The 20,663-nt window shown below is 48.0% G+C and overlaps 2 protein-coding genes across 3 annotated transcripts in view; both read left to right on the top strand.

Moving 5' to 3' along the window:
* The window catches only part of PFDN1 (prefoldin subunit 1), a 61,388-nt gene that overhangs the window by 33,364 nt on the left and 7,361 nt on the right, over positions 1 to 20,663 (top strand). For both annotated transcript variants that reach the window (XM_063928323.1, XM_063928324.1), the window contains exon 3: positions 11,311 to 11,395. In XM_063928323.1, the coding sequence (XP_063784393.1) occupies positions 11,311 to 11,395 (85 nt within the window). The remainder of the gene's footprint in view (positions 1 to 11,310; positions 11,396 to 20,663) is intronic.
* LOC134933255 (uncharacterized) lies at positions 11,914 to 20,212 on the top strand. The gene is made up of 2 exons (XM_063928322.1): positions 11,914 to 13,249; positions 14,621 to 20,212. Exon 2 carries the CDS (start codon positions 18,364 to 18,366, stop codon positions 19,456 to 19,458), a length of 1,095 nt encoding a protein of 364 aa, XP_063784392.1. The 5' UTR covers positions 11,914 to 13,249; positions 14,621 to 18,363; the 3' UTR covers positions 19,459 to 20,212.

The following is a 20,663-nucleotide window of genomic DNA, read 5'->3' on the forward strand; positions in this document are numbered from 1 at the left end:
TACCTCTAAGAAGGGACCTGCACGAGCAAGGACCTTGTCTGTTCCAAGACTTACCGCGGCTGCGTTGACGGCATGGCGGTTGAACGCCGGATCCTGAAGGAAAAAGGCATTCCGGATGAAGTCATCCCTATCCTGATCAAAGCCAGGAAGGATGTAACCGCAAAACATTATCACCGCATTTGGCGAAAATATGTTGCGTGGTGCGAGGCCAGTAAGGCTCGACGGAGGAAATTCAACTGGGTCGATTCCTACATTTCCTGCAAACAGGAGTATCTATGGGCCTGAAATTGGTGTCCATTAAGGTTCAAATTTCGGCTCTGTCAATTTTCTTCCAAAAAAGGAACTAGCTTCAGTCCCTGAAGTTCAGACATTTGTTAAAGGGGTACTGCATATACAGCCTCCTTTTGTGCCTTTAGTGGCACTTTTGGGATCTCCAGGTGGTTTTTGGGTTCCAAAAGTCACATTGGTTTGACACACTTAAATCTGTGGAGTTAAAATATCTCACAGAAAAAGTGGTCATGCTGTTGGCTCTGGCCTGGGCCAGGCGCGTGTCAGAATTGGTGGCTTTATCCTGTAAAAGCCCTTATCTGATTTTCCATTCGGACAGGGCGGAATTGAGGACTCGTCCTCAGTTTCTCCCTAAGGTGGTTTCAGCGTTCACCTGAACCAAACCTATTGTGGTGCCTGCGGCTACTAGGGACTTGGAGGACTACAAGTTGCTAGACGTTGTCAGGACCCGGAAAATATATGTTTCCAGGACGGCTGGAGTCAGGAAATCTGACTCGCTGTTTATCCTCTATGCACCCAACTAGCTGGGTGCTCCTGCTTCTAAGCAGACTATTGCTCGTTGGATTTGTAGTACAATTCAGCTTGCACATTCTGTGGCAGGCCTGCCACAGCCAAAAATCTGTAAATGCCCACTCCACAAGGAAGGTGGGCTCATCTTGGGCGGCTGCCCGAGGGGTCTCGGCTTTACAACTTTGCCGAGCAGTTACTTGGTCAGGAGCAAATACGTTTGTAAAATTCTACAAATTTGATACCCTGGCTGAGGAGGACCGGGAGTTCTCTCATTGGGGGCTGCAGAGTCATCCGCACTCTCCCGCCCGTTTGGGAGCTTTGGTATAATCCCCATGGTCCTTACGGAGTTCCCAGCATCCACTAGGACGTCAGAGAAAATAAGAATTTACTTACTGATAATTCTATTTCTCGTAGTCCGTAGTGGATGCTGGGCGCCCATCCCAAGTGCGGATTGTCTGCAATACTGGTACATAATTATTGTTACCAAAAAATTCGGGTTATTGTTGTAGTGAGCCATCTTTTCGAGAGGCTTCTATATTGTCATGCTGTTAACTGGGTTCAGATCACAAGTTGTACAGTGTGATTGGTGTGGCTGGTATGAGTCTTACCCGGGATTCAAAATCCTTCCTTATTGTGTACGCTCGTCCGGGCACAGTATCCTAACTGAGGCTTGGAGGAGGGTCATAGGGGGAGGAGCCAGTGCACACCAGGTGATCCTAAAGCTTTCTTTAGATGTGCCCTGTCTCCTGCGGAGCCGCTATTCCCCATGGTCCTTACGGAGTTCCCAGCATCCACTACGGACTACGAGAAATAGAATTATCGGTAAGTAAATTCTTATTTTCCCATCCTGATACGTCCATCCCTGCGATTGTCTCCCTGATTGAACAATTTGGTTCTTTTGCGGGATACGAGATTAATATATCCAAATCCGAGCTCCTCCTCCTTTCAGGGGACTCCTCCCTCTTTCCATCACACCCTGTCCTGTCCCGATTCCCAGTTACCCGAGATAGTCTTAAATATTTAGGAGTTCAGATTCCTACTTCTCTCCCGGACCTATATGCGATTAATTTGGGTCCTATTTTGTCCAAGGTGTCTAAAATACTTACTGACTGGGCGTCCCTGCCCTTATCTCTTATGGGTCGTGCAGAGGTTATTAAATCTGTGATATTTCCTAAGATTGCTTATTTCCTGCTTATGCTCCCTATTGCCCTCGTTGAGAAAGATGTCCTTTTCCTTAAGCAATGTTTCACTAGATTTCTATGGGCCGGAAAACGACCAAGAGTCCCCTACGCTAGATTGCAGCTATTACGTGAAGAGGGAGGTATGGGAATCCCGGATCCAGTCCTATTTAGTAGAGCAGCAATGTACAGGTATATCACAGACTGGCTTTGGGGCAGATCAGTATTTACGAACCTGACACTTGAACTGGCTGTATTTCACCCTTTCTCCCCTGCTGCACTCTTACACACCCCGAACTCCCGCCTCCCATCTAGGATAAAACAGAATATTTTGTTTTGGCATACATATCGAACATGGCAGGGCACACACACTAAAGCACAGAGAAAACCTGACACCTCTCTTCACACTACGTTCTGGGGTAACCCATGTTTCCTTCCTGGCCTTGATAACACACATTTTTTGAGTTGGAGAGAAAAGGGGATCGCAGCTATTAGAGACATATATGACCCAGGAGGCAACGCAGTGCTTTCTTTCTCTGACATCCAAATAAAGTTTGGTATATCCCACCGGGAATTTTTTATGTACCTACAGGCTAGGCATTTTGCTCAATCCCAGTCTCATCCTATGATTTCTGAGGCTACCACAGACCCGCTGCGCACCCTAATGGTGCTCACTAAAGATTGTCCTTACCATCTTAATTATTTCAGAAACACCTTTAGAGTCTCATATAGAGACCGGCTCTGGGAACCCGCGCTGTCCTCATGGTCCAGAGATATCCCCAATATGGGATCGAGCGCTGAATTATTAGATAACATTTTACCCATTTTTAGGTCCTTATATTCTGCCTCTTTGCAAGAGGTACACTTGAAAACGCTCCAAAGGGCATATATAGCACCTAATCAGAGGGCACACATGGTCCCAGACGACACTGGCTGTTGCATCAAATGTACTGCGCAGAGTGCCACCTTGTACCACAATATGTGGTCTTGCCGGAAAATATCTTAGTTTTGGTATAAGGTGGTCGCTTATCTCAACACAGTATTTAACTTACAGTTAATAAAACGTCCTAAGGCTTGTTTGCTACTTGATTTTAGGGAATGGTCTCTTGGGCCTGAAGATAGAGATATTGCTCCGGTAATCTGTCATTTTGACAATTGCCAAGAAACAAATTCTTAATAATTGGATCAAACCGTCTACCCCTTCTTTGATGGCTGTAAAACACATGACCCTCCGAATTATTTATTTTGAGAGGCGTGCCACTCTTCCTGACATAGAAATGGGGGTCAGGCGGTTTGCCAAGAAGTGGGAGAGATACATTGATACTTTAGATCCGGACATACAATCTTTCATCTATAAATTATTTGAGACCACAAAGTGGTACCTATATAGACAAATCGATAGGGCCTATTGATAACTTAGGCCTATATTCTGTTCCTTTGAGACCTCCTGTTCCTTGCCTAGGAAATGTAATCATACTAATCTTAATACCCCACGCTGTATGTTTAGTCCGAAGCCAATTAGATACTGAACCTTCTCTTTAATTAGAATGGCTGACCATGCCGGAAATGCCTTTATTATTCTTAATTAAGATGTCTTTGGCCGTTACTCATTCAGGAACTGATCATACTTGTATTGTCTTCCCCATTTGTTCCCCCCCCCCCCCCCTCCTGTCTGTCTTCTTCATTGACCTCTCTGGTTATATTGATGTTCTGTGAACTCTCAGGTAAAACTAGGTGCTTGACCTTGGGTATATGATAATTTCGTATGCTGAGACGCAAACGGGTACTGTTTTCATCATTTCTTAGACCTCATGTAGATTAAGATTGTCCATCCTTTACCCAAGCCCACAGCTACCGACCATATATGTATTTGTTGATTTCACTGATGTGATTTAAAAGCACTTTACGTTGGAACACTGTAATTATACCGGTTTCTCTCCGGTCTTTGGTTTGTCTGTACCATGAAGGTCTTCCCTGTTTATTGTATTTCTATATAAAAATCTAATAAAAATTGTTGAATTAAAAAAAGAACAAAGTATTTAATAGGAATATTTCATTCATTCAGATCTAGGATGTGTTATTTTAGTGTTCCCTTTATTTTTTTGAGCAGAGTGTGTATGTATGTGTGTGTATATATCTATATATCTATCTCTACAAAGAAACTCCATATTACTAGAAATTGCTGAAGCATCACACAATAATAAAAAAATCAAAGTGCTGATTCTTCTATTGACTGGCTCACAAGCTAATAAGTGGAAAATTATTATTACATTTAGAAGGGGCAACTGGTAAAAAAAAAAAAAGCGGACATCAAGTTTAGTGGCAAGAACACAGGAAGCAGGATGATTTCTTTAGCAAAAGAGATGTTTCTCTGACGTCCTAGTGGATGCTGGGAACTCCGTAAGGACCATGGGGAATAGACGGGCTCCGCAGGAGACTGGGCACTCTAAAAGAAAGATTAGGTACTATATGGTGTGCACTGGCTCCTCCCTCTATGCCCCTCCTCCAGACCTCGGTTAGATTTCTGTGCCCGGCCCGAGCTGGTTGCACACTAGGGGCTCTCCTGAGCTCCTAGAAAGAAAGTATATGTTAGGTTTTTTTATTTTACAGTGAGACCTGCTGGCAACAGGCTCACTGCAACGAGTGACTAAGGGGAGAAGAAGCGAACCTACCTACTTGCAGCTAGCTTGGGCTTCTTAGGCTACTGGACACCATTAGCTCCAGAGGGATCGACCGCAGGACCCGTCCTTGGTGTTCGTTCCCGGAGCCGCGCCGCCGTCCCCCTTACAGAGCCAGAAGCAAGAAGAGGTCCGGAAAAACGGCGGCAGAATACATCAGTCTTCACCAAGGTAGCGCACAGCACTGCAGCTGTGCGCCATTGCTCCTCATACACACTTCACACTCCGGTCACTGAGGGTGCAGGGCGCTGGGGGGGGGCGCCCTGAGCAGCAATAAAAACACCTTGGCTGGCAAAATAATCACAATATATAGCCCCAGAGGCTATATATGTGATAATTACCCCTGCCAGAATCCATAAAAAAGCGGGAGAAAAGTCTGTGAAAAAGGGGCAGAGCTATCTCCCTCGGCACACTGGCGCCATTTTCTCTTCACAGTGTAGCTGGAAGACAGCTCCCCAGGCTCTCCCCTGTAGTTTTCAGGCTCAAAGGGTTAAAAAGAGAGGGGGGGCACTAAATTTAGGCGCAATATTGTTTATACAAGCAGCTATTGGGGAAAATTCACTCAGTGATGGTGTTTATCCCTACATTATATAGCGCTCTGGTATGTGCTGGCATACTCTCTCTCTGTCTCCCCAAAGGGCTGTGTGGGGTCCTGTCCTCAGTCAGAGCATTCCCTGTGTGTGTGCGGTGTCGGTACGGCTGTGTCGACATGTTTGATGAGGTTTATGTGGAGGCGGAGCAGATGCCGATAAATGGGATGTCGCCCCCTGTGGGCCGACACCAGAGTGGATGGATAGGTGGAAGGTATTAACCGACAGTGTCAACTCCTTACATAAAAGGCTGGATGACGTAACAGCTATGGGACAGCCGGCTTCTCAGCCCGCGCCTGCCCAGGCGTCTCAAAGGCCATCAGGGGCTCAAAAACGCCCGCTCTCTCAGATGGCAGACACAGATGTCGACACGGAGTCTGACTCCAGTGTCGACGAGGTTGAGACATATACACAATCCACTAGGAACATCTGTTACATGATCCCGGCAATAAAAAATGTGTTACACATTTCTGACATTAACCCAAGTACCACTAAAAAAGGGTTTTGTGTGTGGGGAGAAAAATCAGGCAGTGTTTTGTTCCCCCATCAAATGAGTGAATGAAGTGTGAAAAAGCGTGGGTTCCCTCGATAAAAAACTGGTAATTTCTAAAAAGTTACCGATGGCGTACCCTTTCCCGCCAGAGGATAAGTTACGCTGGGAGATATCCCCTAGGGTGGATAAGGCGCTCACACGTTTGTCAAAAAAGGTGGCACTGCCGTCTTAGGATACGGCCACTTTGAAGGTACCTGCTGATAAAAAGCAGGAGGCTATCCTGAAGTCTGTATTTACACACTCAGGTACTAGACTGAGACCTGCAGATAGTGCTGCTGCAGCGTGGTCTGTAACCCTGTCAAACAGGGATACTATTTTGCGGACATAAGACGTCGTCTTATATATGAGGGATGCACAGAGGGATATTTTGCCGGCTGGCATCCAGAATTAATGCAATGTCCATTCTGTCAGGAGGGTATTAGAGACCCGACACTGGACAGGTGAGGCTGACTTTAAAAGGCACATAGAGCCTTATAAGGGTGAGGAATTGTTTGGGGATGGTCTCTGGGACCTCGTATCCACAGCAACAGCTGGGAAGAAATTTTTTTTACCTCAGGTTTCCTCACAGCCTAAGAAAGCACTGTATTATCAGTACAGTCCTTTCGGCTTCAGAAAAGCAAGCGGGTCAAAGGCGCTTCCTTTCTGCACAGAGACGAGGGAAGAGGGAAAAAGCTGCACCAGTCAGCCAGTTCCCAGAATCAAAATTCTTCCCCCGCTTCCTCTGAGTCCACCGCATGACGCGGGGGCTCCACAGGCGTAGCCAGGTACGGTGGGGGGCCGCCTGAAAAATTTCAGCGATCAGTGGGCTCGCTCACAGGTGGATCCCTGGATCCTTCAAGTAGTATCTCAGGGGTACAAGCTGGAATTCGAGGCGTCCGTCCCCCCGCCGTCGTTTCCTCAAATCTGCCTTGCTGACAACTCCCTCAGGCAGGGAGGCTGTGCTAGAGGCAATTCACAAGCTGTATTCCCAGCAGGTGATAGTCAAGGTGCCCCTACTTCAACAAGGACGGGGTTACTATTCCACACTGTTTGTGGTACCGAAACCGGACGGTTCGGTGAGACCCATTTTAAATTTGAAATCCTTGAACACATACATAAAAAAATTCAAGTTCAAGACGGAATCGCTCAGGGCGGTTATTGCAAGCCTGGAGGAGGGGGATTACATGGTATCCCTGGACATCAAGGATGCTTACCTACATGTCCCCATTTACCATCCTCACCAGGAGTACCTCAGATTTGTGGTACAGGATTGCCATTACCAATTCCAAACACTGCCGTTTTGGACTGTCCACGGCACCGAGGGTCTTTACCAAGGTAATGGCAGAAATTATGATACTCCTTCGAAAAAAGGGAGTTTTAATTATCCCGTACTTGGACGATCTCCTTATAAAGGCGAGGTCCAAGGAGCAGTTGTTGGTCGGAGTAGCACTATCTTGGGAAGTGCTACAACAGCACGGATGGATTCTATACATTCCAAAGTCACAGCTGGTTCCTACCACACGCCTACTGTTCCTGGGGATGGTTCTGGACACAGAACAGAAAAAAGTGTTTCTCCTGCAGGAGAAAGCCAAGGATCTGTCATCTCTAGTCAGAGACCTCCTGAAAACAAAAACAGGTATCGGTGCATCACTGCACACGAGTCCTGGGAAAAATGGTAGCTTCTTACGAAGCAAAATTCCATTCGGCAGGTTCCATACAAGAACCTTTTAGTGGGACCTCTTGGACAAGTGGTCGGGATCGCATCTTCAGATGCATCGGCTGATAACCCTGTCTCCAAGGACCAGGGTATCTCTACTGTGGTGGCTGCAGAGTGCTCATCTTCAAGAGGGCCGCAGATTCGGCATACAGGACTGGGTCCTGGTAACCACGGATGCCAGCCTTCGAGGCTGGGGGGCAGTCACACAGGGAAGACATTTCCATGGACTTTGGTCAAGTCAGGAGTCGTCCCAACACATAAATATTCTGGAACTGAGGGCCATTTACAATGCCCTAAGTCTGGCAAGGCCTCTGCTTCAAAACCAGCCGGTACTGATCCAATCAGACAACATCACGGCAGTCGCCCATGTAAACCGACAGGGCGGCACAAGAAGCAGGATGGCGATGGCAGAAGCCACAAGGATTCTCCGATGGGCGGAAAATCACGTCTTAGCACTGTCAGCAGTGTTCATTCCGGGAGTGGACAACTGGGAAGCAGACTTCCTCAGCAGACACAACCGACACCCGGGAGAGTGGGGACTTCATCCAGAAGTCTTCCAACTGTTGGTAAACCGTTGGGAAAGACCACAGGTGGACATGATGGCGTCCCGCCTAAACAAAAAACTAGATATTGCGCCAGGTCATGGGACCCTCAGGCAATAGCTGTGGACGCTCTAGTGACACCGTGGGTGTACCAGTCGGTTTATGTATTCCCTCCTCTGCCTCTCATACCAAAGGTACTGAGAATAATAAGAAAACGAGGAGTAAGAACGATACTCGTGGTTTCGGATGGGCCAAGAAGAGCTTGGTACCCAGAACTTACAGAAATAATATCAGAGGACCCATGGCCTCTACCGCTCAGACAGGATCTGCTACAGCAGGGGGCCTGTCTGTTCCAAGACTTACCGCGGCTGCGTTGGACGGCATGGCGGTTGAATTCCGGATCCTAAAGCAAAAGGGCATTCTGGAGGAAGTCATTCCTACGCTGATAAAAGCCAGGAAAGAAGTAACCGCAAACCATTATCACCGTATTTGGCGAAAATATGTTGCGTGGTGTGAGGCCAGGAAGGCCCCAACAGATGAATTTCAGCTGGGTCGTTTTCTGCACTTCATACAGTCGGGAGTGACTATGGGCCTAAAATTGGGTTCCATTAAGGTCCAGATTTCGGCTCTGTCGATTTTCTTCCAGGAAGAACTGGCTTCACTGCCTGAAGTTCAGACTTTTGTAAAGGGAGTGCTACATATTCAGCCCCCCTTTTGTGCCTCCTGTGGCACCGTGGGATCTCAACGTGGTGTTGAGTTTCCTGAAATCACATTGGTTTGAGCCACTTAAAACTGTGGATCTGAAATATCTCACGTGGAAAGTGGTCATGTTATTGGCCTTTGCTTCGGCCAGGCGTGTGTCAGAATTGGCGGCTTTGTCGTGTAAAAGCCCTTATCTGATTTTCCATATGGATAGGGCAGAATTGAGGACTCGTCCCCAGTTTCTCCCTAAGGTGGTATCAGCTTTTCACTTGAACCAACCTATTGTAGTGCCTGCGGCTACTAGGGACTTGGAAGATTCCAAGTTACTGGACGTAGTCAGGGCCTTAAAAATGTATATTTCCAGGACGGCTGGAGTCAGGAAAACTGACTCGCTTTTTATCCTGTAGGCACCCAACAAAATAGGTGCTCCTGCTTCTAAGCAGACTATTGCTCGCTGGATTTGTAGCACAATTCAGCTGGCGCATTCTGCGGCTGGATTGCCACATCCTAAATCAGTAAAAGCCCATTCCACAAGGAAGGTGGGCTCATCTTGGGCGGCTGCCCGAGGGGTCTCTGCTTTACAACTTTGCCGAGCTGCAACTTGGTCAGGGGCAAACACGTTTGCAAAATTCTATAAATTTGATACCCTGGCTGAGGAGGACCTTGAGTTCTCTCATTCGGTGCTGCAGAGTCATCCGCACTCTCCCGCCCGTGTGGGAGCTTTGGTATAATCCCCATGGTCCTTACGGAGTTCCCAGCATCCACTAGGACGTCAGAAAATAAGATTTTACTCACCGGTAAATCTATTTCTCGTAGTCCGTAGTGGATGCTGGGCGCCCATCCCAAGTGCGGATTGTCTGCAATACTTGTTTATAGTTATTGCCTAACTAAAGGGTTATTGTTGAGCCATCTGTTGAGAGGCTCAGTTATATTTCATACTGTTAACTGGGTATAGTATCACGAGTTATACGGTGTGATTGGTGTGGCTGGTATGAGTCTTACCCGGGATTCAAAATCCTTCCTTATTGTGTCAGCTCTTCCGGGCACAGTATCCTAACTGAGGTCTGGAGGAGGGGCATAGAGGGAGGAGCCAGTGCACACCAGATAGTACCTAATCTTTCTTTTAGAGTGCCCAGTCTCCTGCGGAGCCCGTCTATTCCCCATGGTCCTTACGGAGTTCCCAGCATCCACTACGGACTACGAGAAATAGATTTACCGGTGAGTAAAATCTTATTTTCTGGATGGCGAATTTAGATGACAATGCACGTTAAGATTGTGGAGAAATGCGTAGAAGGCCTATTATTTATCAACATAAGCTCAATGGACAGGATGATAGCTAGGCCTCATTCTTACTAATTGTAGCATAAATTGGTTATAAGGTCTCTAAAACCAAACCCCCAAACAAAAAAAAGACTATTGAAACCTTATAGCTTCATGGAATTGGATTGTCGCCATCTTTCTACTGGAAAATGCTGTGCTGCAAATATCCAAGCTTAAGGGTGGGCAGTTAAATATTAATAACTTCAGTATGTACTTGCAAATATTTTATTTGAATAAATAATATTGTTTTGTTTGTACAAATATTTAATGTTTGTGCTGTTCTGTTAGATGTTTTATCTTTCTGACTTGTAAAAAAAAAAAAAAAAAACGGTCATGGTTTGTTGGCCATAGTTCTGTATTGCGTTAATGTCATGTTTTTAGCAATGTTGAATACTATAGTTTCTCTGACGTCTAAGTGGATGCATGGAACTCCGTAAGGACCATGGGGAATAGACGGGCTCCGCAGGAGACTGGGCACTCTAAAAGAAAGATTAGGTACTATCTGGTGTGCACTGGCTCCTCCCTCTATGCCCCTCCTCCAGACCTCAGTTAGATTTCTGTGCCCGGCCGAGCTGGATGCACACTAGGGGCTCTCCTGAGCTCCTAGAAAGAAAGTATATGTTAGGTTTTTTTATTTTACAGTGAGACCTGCTGGCAACAGGCTCACTGCAACGAGGGACTAAGGGGAGAAGAAGCGAACCTACCTGCTTGCAGCTAGCTTGGGCTTCTTAGGCTACTGGACACCATTAGCTCCAGAGGAATCGACCGCAGGACCCGTCCTTGGTGTTCGTTCCCGGAGCCGCGCCGCCGTCCCCCTTACAGAGCCAGAAGCATGAAGATGGTCCGGAAAATCGGCGGCAGAAGACTTCAGTCTTCAATGCAAAAAATGGTGAGCTGCTCAATCAGATAGTGATGTCACTCAGGTGCTAAAAGGGAGGGGTAATTCTGTGTAGGAAAAAACAATGGTTCCCTAATGCACACCGAGTGAAAAATATTACTACATAATAGTCAGATAATACGGAGATCTTGGTTGCGTATATCTGCAGATATAGGGTTAAGCCCCCAGGCCAATCGACAAGGCTTCTCCGTCACTGGGGGTCCCTAATACTAGGTATGGGTCCGGGGTGCAGGACCCCATAACGTCGGCACCGTCTATTCCCCATGGTCCTTACGGAGTTCCCAGCATCCACCACGGACTACGAGAAATAGATTTACCGGTGAGTAAAATCTTATTTTTAAATTCTGTTTTTTAGGTTTGTTCTTCAAACTAAAGAAATAATTCACAGCCAATTGCTGAATAAACAAAAAGTAGCCAATGAGAAGATTGCAGAGCTGGAGGTTTGTATTCATCCCACCATGTGAACGTCCTGAACTGCTTTTAGTTTTGCAGCACTGGTCAGCAGAAGAAGACCAAGGCCCTCAATCCGAGTTGATTGCTAGCTGCTGTTGTTCGCTGCGTAGTGATCAGTAAAAAAAAAAAAAATTGCGCATGCGTGGCGTATGGGTACAAAGAGCATCGGGGGTTTGCACAGGTTCCAGTGATGCTTTCAGTCGCACAACCGATCGCAAGGAGATTCACAGGAAGAGGGAGTTTCTGGGTGTCAACTGACCATTTTCTGGAACGGTTTGGAAAAACGCAAGCGTGGCCAGGCGTTTGGGCGGGTATCTGACGTCATTACCATATCATTCGTCGCAGCAATCATCGCACAGAATAAGTAACTACAGGGCTGGTATTGTTCTGCACAAAATGTGTTTGTAGCCGCTCTGCTGCACAGGCGTTCGCACTCCTGCAAAGCGAAAATACACTCCCCCCCCCCCCCCCCCCCCCCCTGTGGGCGGCGACTGTGTCTGCACGGCTGCTAAAAGTAGCCAGCGAGCGATCAACTCGGAATGAGGGCTCAAACCTTATTGTGTCTAGCAGGAAACCTATTTGACCCACGCATAGCTGCAATGAACTGCAAAAGAAACCTACATGGAAATAATATGCATTTCTCTAGCATCCATAAGAAATAATGGGGACAGAATTAGTACGATGGGGTATAGACGGGTCCAAAGGAGCCAGTGTACTTTAAATTTCTTCAACTGGGTGTGCTGGCACCTCCCCTCTATGCCGCCTCCCACAGCTCAGTTTAGAAAAGTGCCCTCAGGAGAGGGTGCACACTTCTAACTCAAGAGTTTTTCTTCAATTACTTTTAAAGTTTTGCTTATTTCAGTATGCTGTTTGGGCAACAGCATACCTGCACCGTGGGAGTTAGGGGGGTGGTCACCGGCCTCTTGAGGTGCAGAGCTGCTTTCCCGCTGCAGGACCACTGTCCTGAGGGGCTGTTTGTTCAGCGGGGCATGACGCCTTGGCTGTCGCAGCATGCCGTACTCCCCTAACGCTTCCTGAAGGTGAGTACCAACCGGGGGCCCCACTAGGTGCGTCCCCCGGTTTACTGTGCGGCAAAAAGCACAGGTGTGGCGACCGGGTCCCTCCTGGGGGGGATCCACTATAGCCCCTGCGTGAGACTGGCTAATTTAGGGTAAACCAAGCATTTATGTAAGGTTTTACAACTTGGGAGACATGGCCAGTATAAATATACAGAGGTAGCTCTGGCGCCATGGCGGGGGGCGGAGCTACACGAGAGCAGGCTCAGTGGCATTTTGGCACCTTCCTCTGCATAGCAGCAGCAGCAGCCTCCACAGCTCCTCCAAACAGTCCCTGGGCTAATCAAATTAAGGAAGGTCTCTCGGGTGATATGACCTTAGTTAATGCTGTTACTCTACTGACTCGCATTCAGGACATTGCAAGAGTCCTCTGTGACGCCCTTAAAGAGATTGGCAATATTCATCCTAGAGGATGCTGGTGTTCCATTTAGTACCATGGGGTGTAGACTGGTCCCTTGGGAGCCATGGGCACTTTAAGAGTTTGAGAGTATGGGCTGGCTCCTCCCTCTATGCCCCTCCTACCAGACTCAGTTTAGAAAATGTGCCTGGAGGAGCCGGTCACAGGGGAGCTCCTAAGAGTTTTTCTGGTTTTATTGTTTTTCTAAGAGTGTTAGGTACCGGAGAGTAGGAACCAACTCTAGAAGTTAATGGTTCTATATCTCTGCTGACAGGACGCTGAGCTCCTGAGGGTGCTGATCACAAGGCGACCACTCACTCCCGCAGCATGGCCGCCAACCCCTAACAGAGCCAGAAGAAAGAAGAGTGGTGAGTATAACGTGGCCGGCTTGGGAAGCGGGTCACCGGCGAGAATGGCAGCAGAAGGGTAGGAGCGCAGCTCTGACACGCTGCGCTCCGGCAGGTTTAGAGGCACACTGTGTACGGCGCTATGAGGGGAGTGTCCTGGGCCAGCGCAACTACCCTACACTGGTCACATAAGACTACCAGGGGCTAATCCCACTGTTAGCTGCAAATTACCTCAGGCCAGTATAATACAATAAGTGCGGGAAGATGTGCCATTACAGGGGGTGGGGCTTCTCATCAGAGCGGATCCAGCACTCGGCAGCACCATTTTTTCCCTGCAGACACACGCGCTGACAGGGGAGCACTGGTCTCCACATAACTACAAGGTGTTATAAACAAGGAGGGAGAGTGAATTATGTACTAGCTACCCTGTTGAGGTTAGGCTAGTCAGCTGGGATTTTATCATAATAAAAGCCTATAAGGGCGCGCTGTGGTTGGCTTCTTGTACTCTGCAACTCTCTGAAGATATTCTTGGGGGGGGGGAGAGACTGTGACATTTTCCTGTGTGTGTAACCCACTTTACCATGTTTAAGGGACTTTGTCCTGTACTGCAGAATGTCTATCTTTTTTCCTGGGGAATCTCTACCATGCCCAAATCTGTACAAATTCTCAGTCTTCGGGGTAGCCTCCATAGGGTGTACTTTTAAAGTATATTTCTTCAAATATATCCCATACTGGGAAGAAGCCGCAGTTTTGAGTAGTCTGGGGATTAACTTCCCACAGCTGTGCCTCTCACCCCAATTACGTACCCTAACAAGCGTACACTTGCCCATATAATGCATGACATATGAGGGGGGCAACATATGTTTGAGGCCTTTAGGGATGAGGAATATTATATATGTGTGTATATATAATGCCTTCCCACTTTTTAGGGCAGGCATGTCCAAACTGCGGTCTTCCAGCTGTTGTGAAACTACATATCCCAGCATGCCCTGACACAGTTTTGTTGTCAAAGAATGCTAAAGCTGTGTCGGGGCATGCTGGGATGTGTAGTTTCTCAACAGCTGAAGTGCCGCAGTTTCGACATGCCTGGTTTAGGGCGTTAAACTGCTTATTTGGGAACACCTGAGTACACCCAGAGATATTATCCACATCCCTAACGAGTGTCTAAATTGTCAAAGAAGGTTGTGTTACCTGTCCCTGGTACAACCTCCATAAAGACTGAACGCAGATTGAGACTAATCTCCTCTAATATTGTACACTGCTGCAGATGTGACTCGGAGACCCACTATTGCGTAGATCTCTGAGGCTATTGTAACGTGGTCAAGCTCCTTACTTGATGACTTAGATTCTATGTATAGGAGTGACATGTACTTGTTTCTGTGTCACATACAGGATTCTACTGGCTTCACGGCTGGATGCCATGAAGGAGATTGGCCTGCCTAACGCAGGGACCACTGCTCTGGCAGTTTCGACACGCAGGGGACGGTGGCTACACCAATGGTCTGCAGATACAGAATCCAAGAAAGGTATGGTGAGTCAGCCCTTCACGGGTGAGGCCCTGTTGGGATGCTCGGGATACGTGAATACCCGAGCTAACTGCGGGTAAGTGGACATATCTTCCTTCCGCAGCTGCACAGACCAGGAACTTAGAGCCTACACCTATACTGCAATCCCTTCAAACCGCAATGTTTACACACCAATCCAAGGGTTCCTACACTTCCTTTAGAGGACGGTGGGGAAATTTCTGAAAACCTGCTCCGCCAGGTTCCTAGGAACGGATTTCGGTTTCGGTGTTCTCAAAACCTTCGTTTTGACGATGGACCTCACTGCCTCGGGATCAAGCAGGTGGGAGAGAGACTAAAAAGATTTAGGTAAAACATCTAGGCGATATCCTGCCTAGTCCCCTGGGAAATGTTGAGCTGCCCAGGGGTGCAGACTGGAGTTTCTGGTACTCCCGCCTCACAGATTCTTCAAATCAGGCTTACTAGCTTCTCAGGCTGAAAGTACAATACTGCTGGAAGCTATTCTACAATTTGTCAAACAAATGTCATTATTCCTGTTCCACCTCATTTACGTAACAGGGGTTGCTATTCAAACCTAAGGTCATTGAACCTCTACTGGTGGATGTTCAATTCAGGATGCAGTCTGAGAGTGGTGATCTCTGGTCGAGAGACAGGGGAATTCCTGGTATCCCGTGATGTCAGGGGTGCGTACCTTCACATTACAATCTGGCCGCCTCTCTAGACCTATCTAAGGTTGCACTACAACTATATCACTTCCAGTTCCAAACACTGCACTTGGCTTCTACGCAACACCGGGGGTGTTCATCAAGGCCATGGCGGCGATTGTGCTCCTACTCCACAGACCAGGAGTGGACATAATTCCATATCTGGATGACCTTAACATCCTCCAGGGAGATGTTGTTAGAGTGTTGCTCTCTCAAATCACCTGTCTTGGGTGGATCCTGAAGCTTCCAATTTCACATTTGGAACTGACAAGGAGGTGTTCCTTCCTGGAGATGATTCTCGACGTGGAAGTGCAGAGGGTGTTTCTACCGGTGGAGAAAGCATTGGTGATCCAATCAATGGTCCGGGATGTCCTGAAGCCAGCCCGGGTATCGGTTCATCAGTGCATTCCCCTTATGGGGAAGATGGTTGCCTCCTACGAGGCTCGACAGTATGGAAGGTTTCTTGCATGGTCTTTCCAACTTGTTCTACTAGTCAAATGGTAGGGATTTCATCTTCACATGCACCAGCAAATACGCCTGTTGCCGAAAACCAGAATTTCATTCCTCTGGTGTCTGCAAACTTCTTCTTCTCTCGACAGAGGTTGGGGAGCGGTCACCAAAGGGGAAAACTTCTAAGGAAAGTGGTCGTCTGGAATCCATCATTCCGATAAACATTCTTGAGCTTAAGGGCCGGGTTCAACGGCCTTCTACTAGCGGCACATCTTCAAGATCAGGCCATTCAGGTTAAGTCTGACAACGTAATGGCGGTGTCCTACATAAACTGACAGGATGGAACGAAGAGCAGAGCTGTAATGTCAGAGGTGAGGCAGGGCATAAACCTCGTTTTCTGGCAAAAATATGTATATACAGCTGGGCACTGTATATATAAAGAGCCCCAGCCAGGTTTTTTTACATATTTGAGCGGGACAGAAGCCTGCCGCTGAGGGGGCGGGGCTTCTTCCTCAGCACTCACCAGCGCCATTTTCTCCACGGCACAGCGCTGAGAGGAAGCTCCCCGAACTCTCCCCTGCTTATCCATGGTGAAAGAGGGGGGGGGGGGCGGCACATATTTGGCGCAATATACAGATTACAGCGCTATCTAGGTAATCATATTGTGTTTTTTGCTGGGTCATATAGCGCTGGGTGTGTGCTGGCATTCTCTCTCTCTCTCTCTCTCTCTCTCTCTCTCTCTCTCTCTCTCTCTCTCTCTCTCTCTCTCTCTCTCTCTCCAAAGGGCCTTGTGGGGGAACGGTCTTCAGATAAGAGGATTCCCTGAGTGTGTGGTGTCGGTACGCGTGTGTCGACATGTCTGAGGTAGAAGGCTTTCCGGGGGAGGAGGAGGAGAAAATGAATGTGGTCTCTCCGTCGACAACGCCAACACCTGCCTGGATGGATATGTGGAATGTTTTAAGTGCTAATGTAAATTTATTGCACAAAAGATTAGACAAAGCGGAAGCTAGGGAACAGCCAGGGAATCAACCCATGTCTGTCTCTGTCGCAGGGACCTTCGGGGTCTCAAAAGCGCCCACTATCCCAAATAGTAGACACAGATACCGACACGGATTCTGACTCCAGTGTCGACTACGATGATGCAAAGTTACAGCCAAAACTGGCTAAATGTACTCGATATATGATTATTGCAATAAAAGATGTTTTGCATATCACAGAGGAACCCCCTGTCCCTGACACGAGGGTACACATGTATAAGGAAAAGAAACCTGACCTTTCCGCCCTCACATGAGCTGAATGAGTTATGTGAAAAAGCTTGGGAATCTCCAGACAAAAAACTGCAGATTCCCAAAAAGGATTCTTATGGCGTATCCTTTCCCGCCAAAGGACAGGATACGGTGGGAATCCTCCCCTAGGGTGGACAAAGCGTTGTCACGCTTATCCAAGAAGGTAGTGCTGCCATCCCAGGATACGGCTACCCTCAGGGATCCTGCTGATCGCAAGCAGGAGGTTACCTTGAAGTCCATTTACACGCATTTGGGTACCTTACTCAGACCGGCTATTGCGTCGGCCTGGGTGTGTAGCGCTGTAGCAGCATGGACGGATACCTTATCAGCGGAAATTGAAACCCTGGATAAGGATACCATCTTATTGACCCTAGGACATAGAAAAGATGCTGTCTTGTATATGAGGGATGCTCAAAGAGACATTGGTCTATTGGGTTCTAGAATCAACGCTATGTCGATTTTCTGCTAGACGAGTCCTATGGACCCGGCAATTGACAGGTGATGCCGACTCAAAAAGGCATATGGAGGTTTTACCTTACAAGGGTGATGAATTGTTTGGAGAAGGTCTCTCGGACTTGGTCTCCACAGCTACAGTTGGTAAATCCAATTTTTTGCCTTATATTCCCTCACAGCCTAAGAAAGCGCCACATTATCCGATGCAGTCCTTTCGGTCACAGAGAAACAAAGTACGAGGTGCGTCCCTTCTTGCCAGAGGTAAGAGCAGAGGAAAGAAGCTGCACAACACAGCTAGTTCCCAGGAACAGAAGTCCTCCCCGGCCTCTACAAAATCCACCGCATGACGCTGGGGCTCCACTACGGGAGTCCACCCCAGTGGGGGCACGTCTTCGACTTTTCAGCCACATCTGGGTTCACTCACAGGTGGATCCCTGGGCAGTAGAAATTGTTTCTCAGGGTTACAAGATGGAATTCGAAGAGGTGCCTCCTGCCGGTTTTTCAAATTGGCCCTGCCAGCTTCTCCCTCAGAAAGGGAGTTAGTGTTAAATGCAATTCACAAATTGTATCTTCAACAGGTGGTGGTCAAGGTTCCCCTACTGCAACAAGGGAGTGGATATTACTCAACCCTGTTTGTAGTCTCGAAACCAGACGGTTCGGTCAGACCCATTTTAAATTTAAAATCCCTGAACCTATACTTGAAAAGGTTCAAGTTCAAGATGGAATCACTCAGAGCGGTCATCGCCAGCCTGGAAGGGGGGGATTTAATGGTATCCCTAGACATAAAGGATGCATACCTTCATGTTCCAATATATCCACCTCATCAGGCGTACCTGAGATTTGCGGTACAGGATTGTCATTACCAATTTCAGACGTTGCCGTTTGGGCTTTCCACGGCCCCGAGGATTTTCACCAAGGTAATGGCGGAAATGATGGTGCTCCTGCGCAAGCAGGGGGTCACAATTATCCCGTACTTGGACGATCTCCTCATAAAAGCGAGATCAAGAGAGCAGTTGCTGAGCAGCGTGTCACTTTCACTGAGAGTGTTACAGCAACACGGCTGGATTCTCAATATCCCGAAGTCGCAGCTGGTTCCTACGACTCGTCTGACCTTCTTGGGCATGATTCTGGATACGGACCAGAAAAGGGTTTATCTTCCAACGGAAAAGGCTCAAGAACTCATGACTCTGGTCAGGAACCTGTTGAAACCAAAACAGGTGTCAGTGCATCACTGCACTCTAGTCCTGGGAAAGATGGTGGCATCTTACGAGGCCATTCTGTTCGGCAGGTTCCATGCGAGGACCTTCCAATGGGACCTACTGGACAAGTGGTCCGGGTCACATCTACAGATTCATCGGTTGATCACGCTGTCCCCCCAGGGCCAGGGTATCTCTCCTGTGGTGGCTGCAGAGTGCTCACCTTCTAGAGGGCCGCAGGTTCGGCATTCAGGACTGGGTTCTGGTGACCACGGACGCGAGCCTCCGAGGTTGGGGAGCAGTCACACAAGGAAGAAACTTCCAGGGTCTTTGGTCAAGTCAAGAAACTTGTCTTCACATCAACGTCCTGGAGCTGAGGGCCATATACAACGCGCTTCGTCAAGCGGAGACCTTGCTTCGCGACTTACCAGTTCTGATCCAGTCAGACAACATCACCGCAGTGGCTCATGTAAACCGCCAGGGCGGCACAAGGAGCAGAGTGGCAATGGCGGAAGCCACCAGGATTCTTCGCTGGGCGGAAAATCGTGTAAGCGCACTGTCAGCAGTGTTCATTCCGGGAGTGGACAACTGGGAAGCAGACTTCCTCAGCAGACATGACCTGCATCCAGGAGAGTGGGGACTTCATCAGGAAGTCTTCGCACAGATTGCAAGTCAGTGGGGACTGCCCCAGATAGACATGATGGCATCCCGCCTCAACAAAAAGCTGCAGAGGTATTGCGCCAGGTCAAGAGACCCTCAGGCGGTAGCTGTGGACGCCCTAGTGACACCGTGGGTGTTCCAGTCGGTCTATGTGTTTCCTCCTCTTCCTCTCATCCCAAAGGTGTTGAGAATAAGAAGAAAAAGAGGAGTACAGACAATTCTCATTGTTCCAGATTGTCCACGAAGGGCCTGGTATCCAGATCTGCAGGAGATGCTCACAGAAGATCCGTGGCCTCTTCCTCTAAGACAGGACCTGTTGCAACAGGGGCCCTGTCTGTTCCAAGATCTAATGCGGCTGCGTTTGACGGCATGGCGGTTGAACACCGGATCCTAGCGGAAAAGGACATTCCGGATGAGGTCATTCCTACTCTGATAAAGGCTATTAAGGACGTGACCGTTAAACATTATCACCGTATATGGCGAAAATGTTTCTTGGTGTGAGGCCAGGAATGCTCCTACGGAAGAATTCCATCTGGGCCGTTTTCTTTCACTTCCTACAGACTGGAGTGAATTTGGGCCTAAAATTAGGCTCCATTAAGGTTCAGATTTTGGCCTTATCCATTTTCTTTCAAAAAGAATTGGCTTCTCTCCCAGAAGTACAGACTTTTGTGAAGGGAGTGCTGCATATTCAGCCTCCTTTTGTACCTCCGGTGGCGCCTTGGGACCTTAACGTGGTGTTGAGTTTCCTTAAGTCGCACTGGTTTGAACCACTTAAAACGGTGGAGTTAAAATATCTCACTTGGAAAGTGGTCATGTTGTTAGCCTTGGCTTCGGCTAGGCGAGTCTCGTAAATTGGTGGCTTTGTCTCATAAAAGCCCCTATCTAGTTTTCCATATGGATAGAGCAGAATTGCGGACCCGTCCTCAATTTTTGCATAAGGTGGTGTCATCTTTTAATATGAACCAACCTATTGTGGTGCCTGTGGCTACACGAGACTTGGAGGATTCGGAGTCCCTTGATGTGGTCAGGGCTTTGAAAATTTACGTGGCCAGAACGGCTAGAGTCAGAAAAACAGAAGCACTGTTTGTCCTGTATGCAGCCAACAAGGTTGGCGCTCCTGCTTCAAAGCAGACTATTGCTCGCTGGATCTGTAACACGATTCA

Source organism: Pseudophryne corroboree, chromosome 6 (assembly GCF_028390025.1).
Source record: "Pseudophryne corroboree isolate aPseCor3 chromosome 6, aPseCor3.hap2, whole genome shotgun sequence".
Classification (NCBI taxonomy): Eukaryota; Metazoa; Chordata; class Amphibia; order Anura; family Myobatrachidae; genus Pseudophryne; species Pseudophryne corroboree.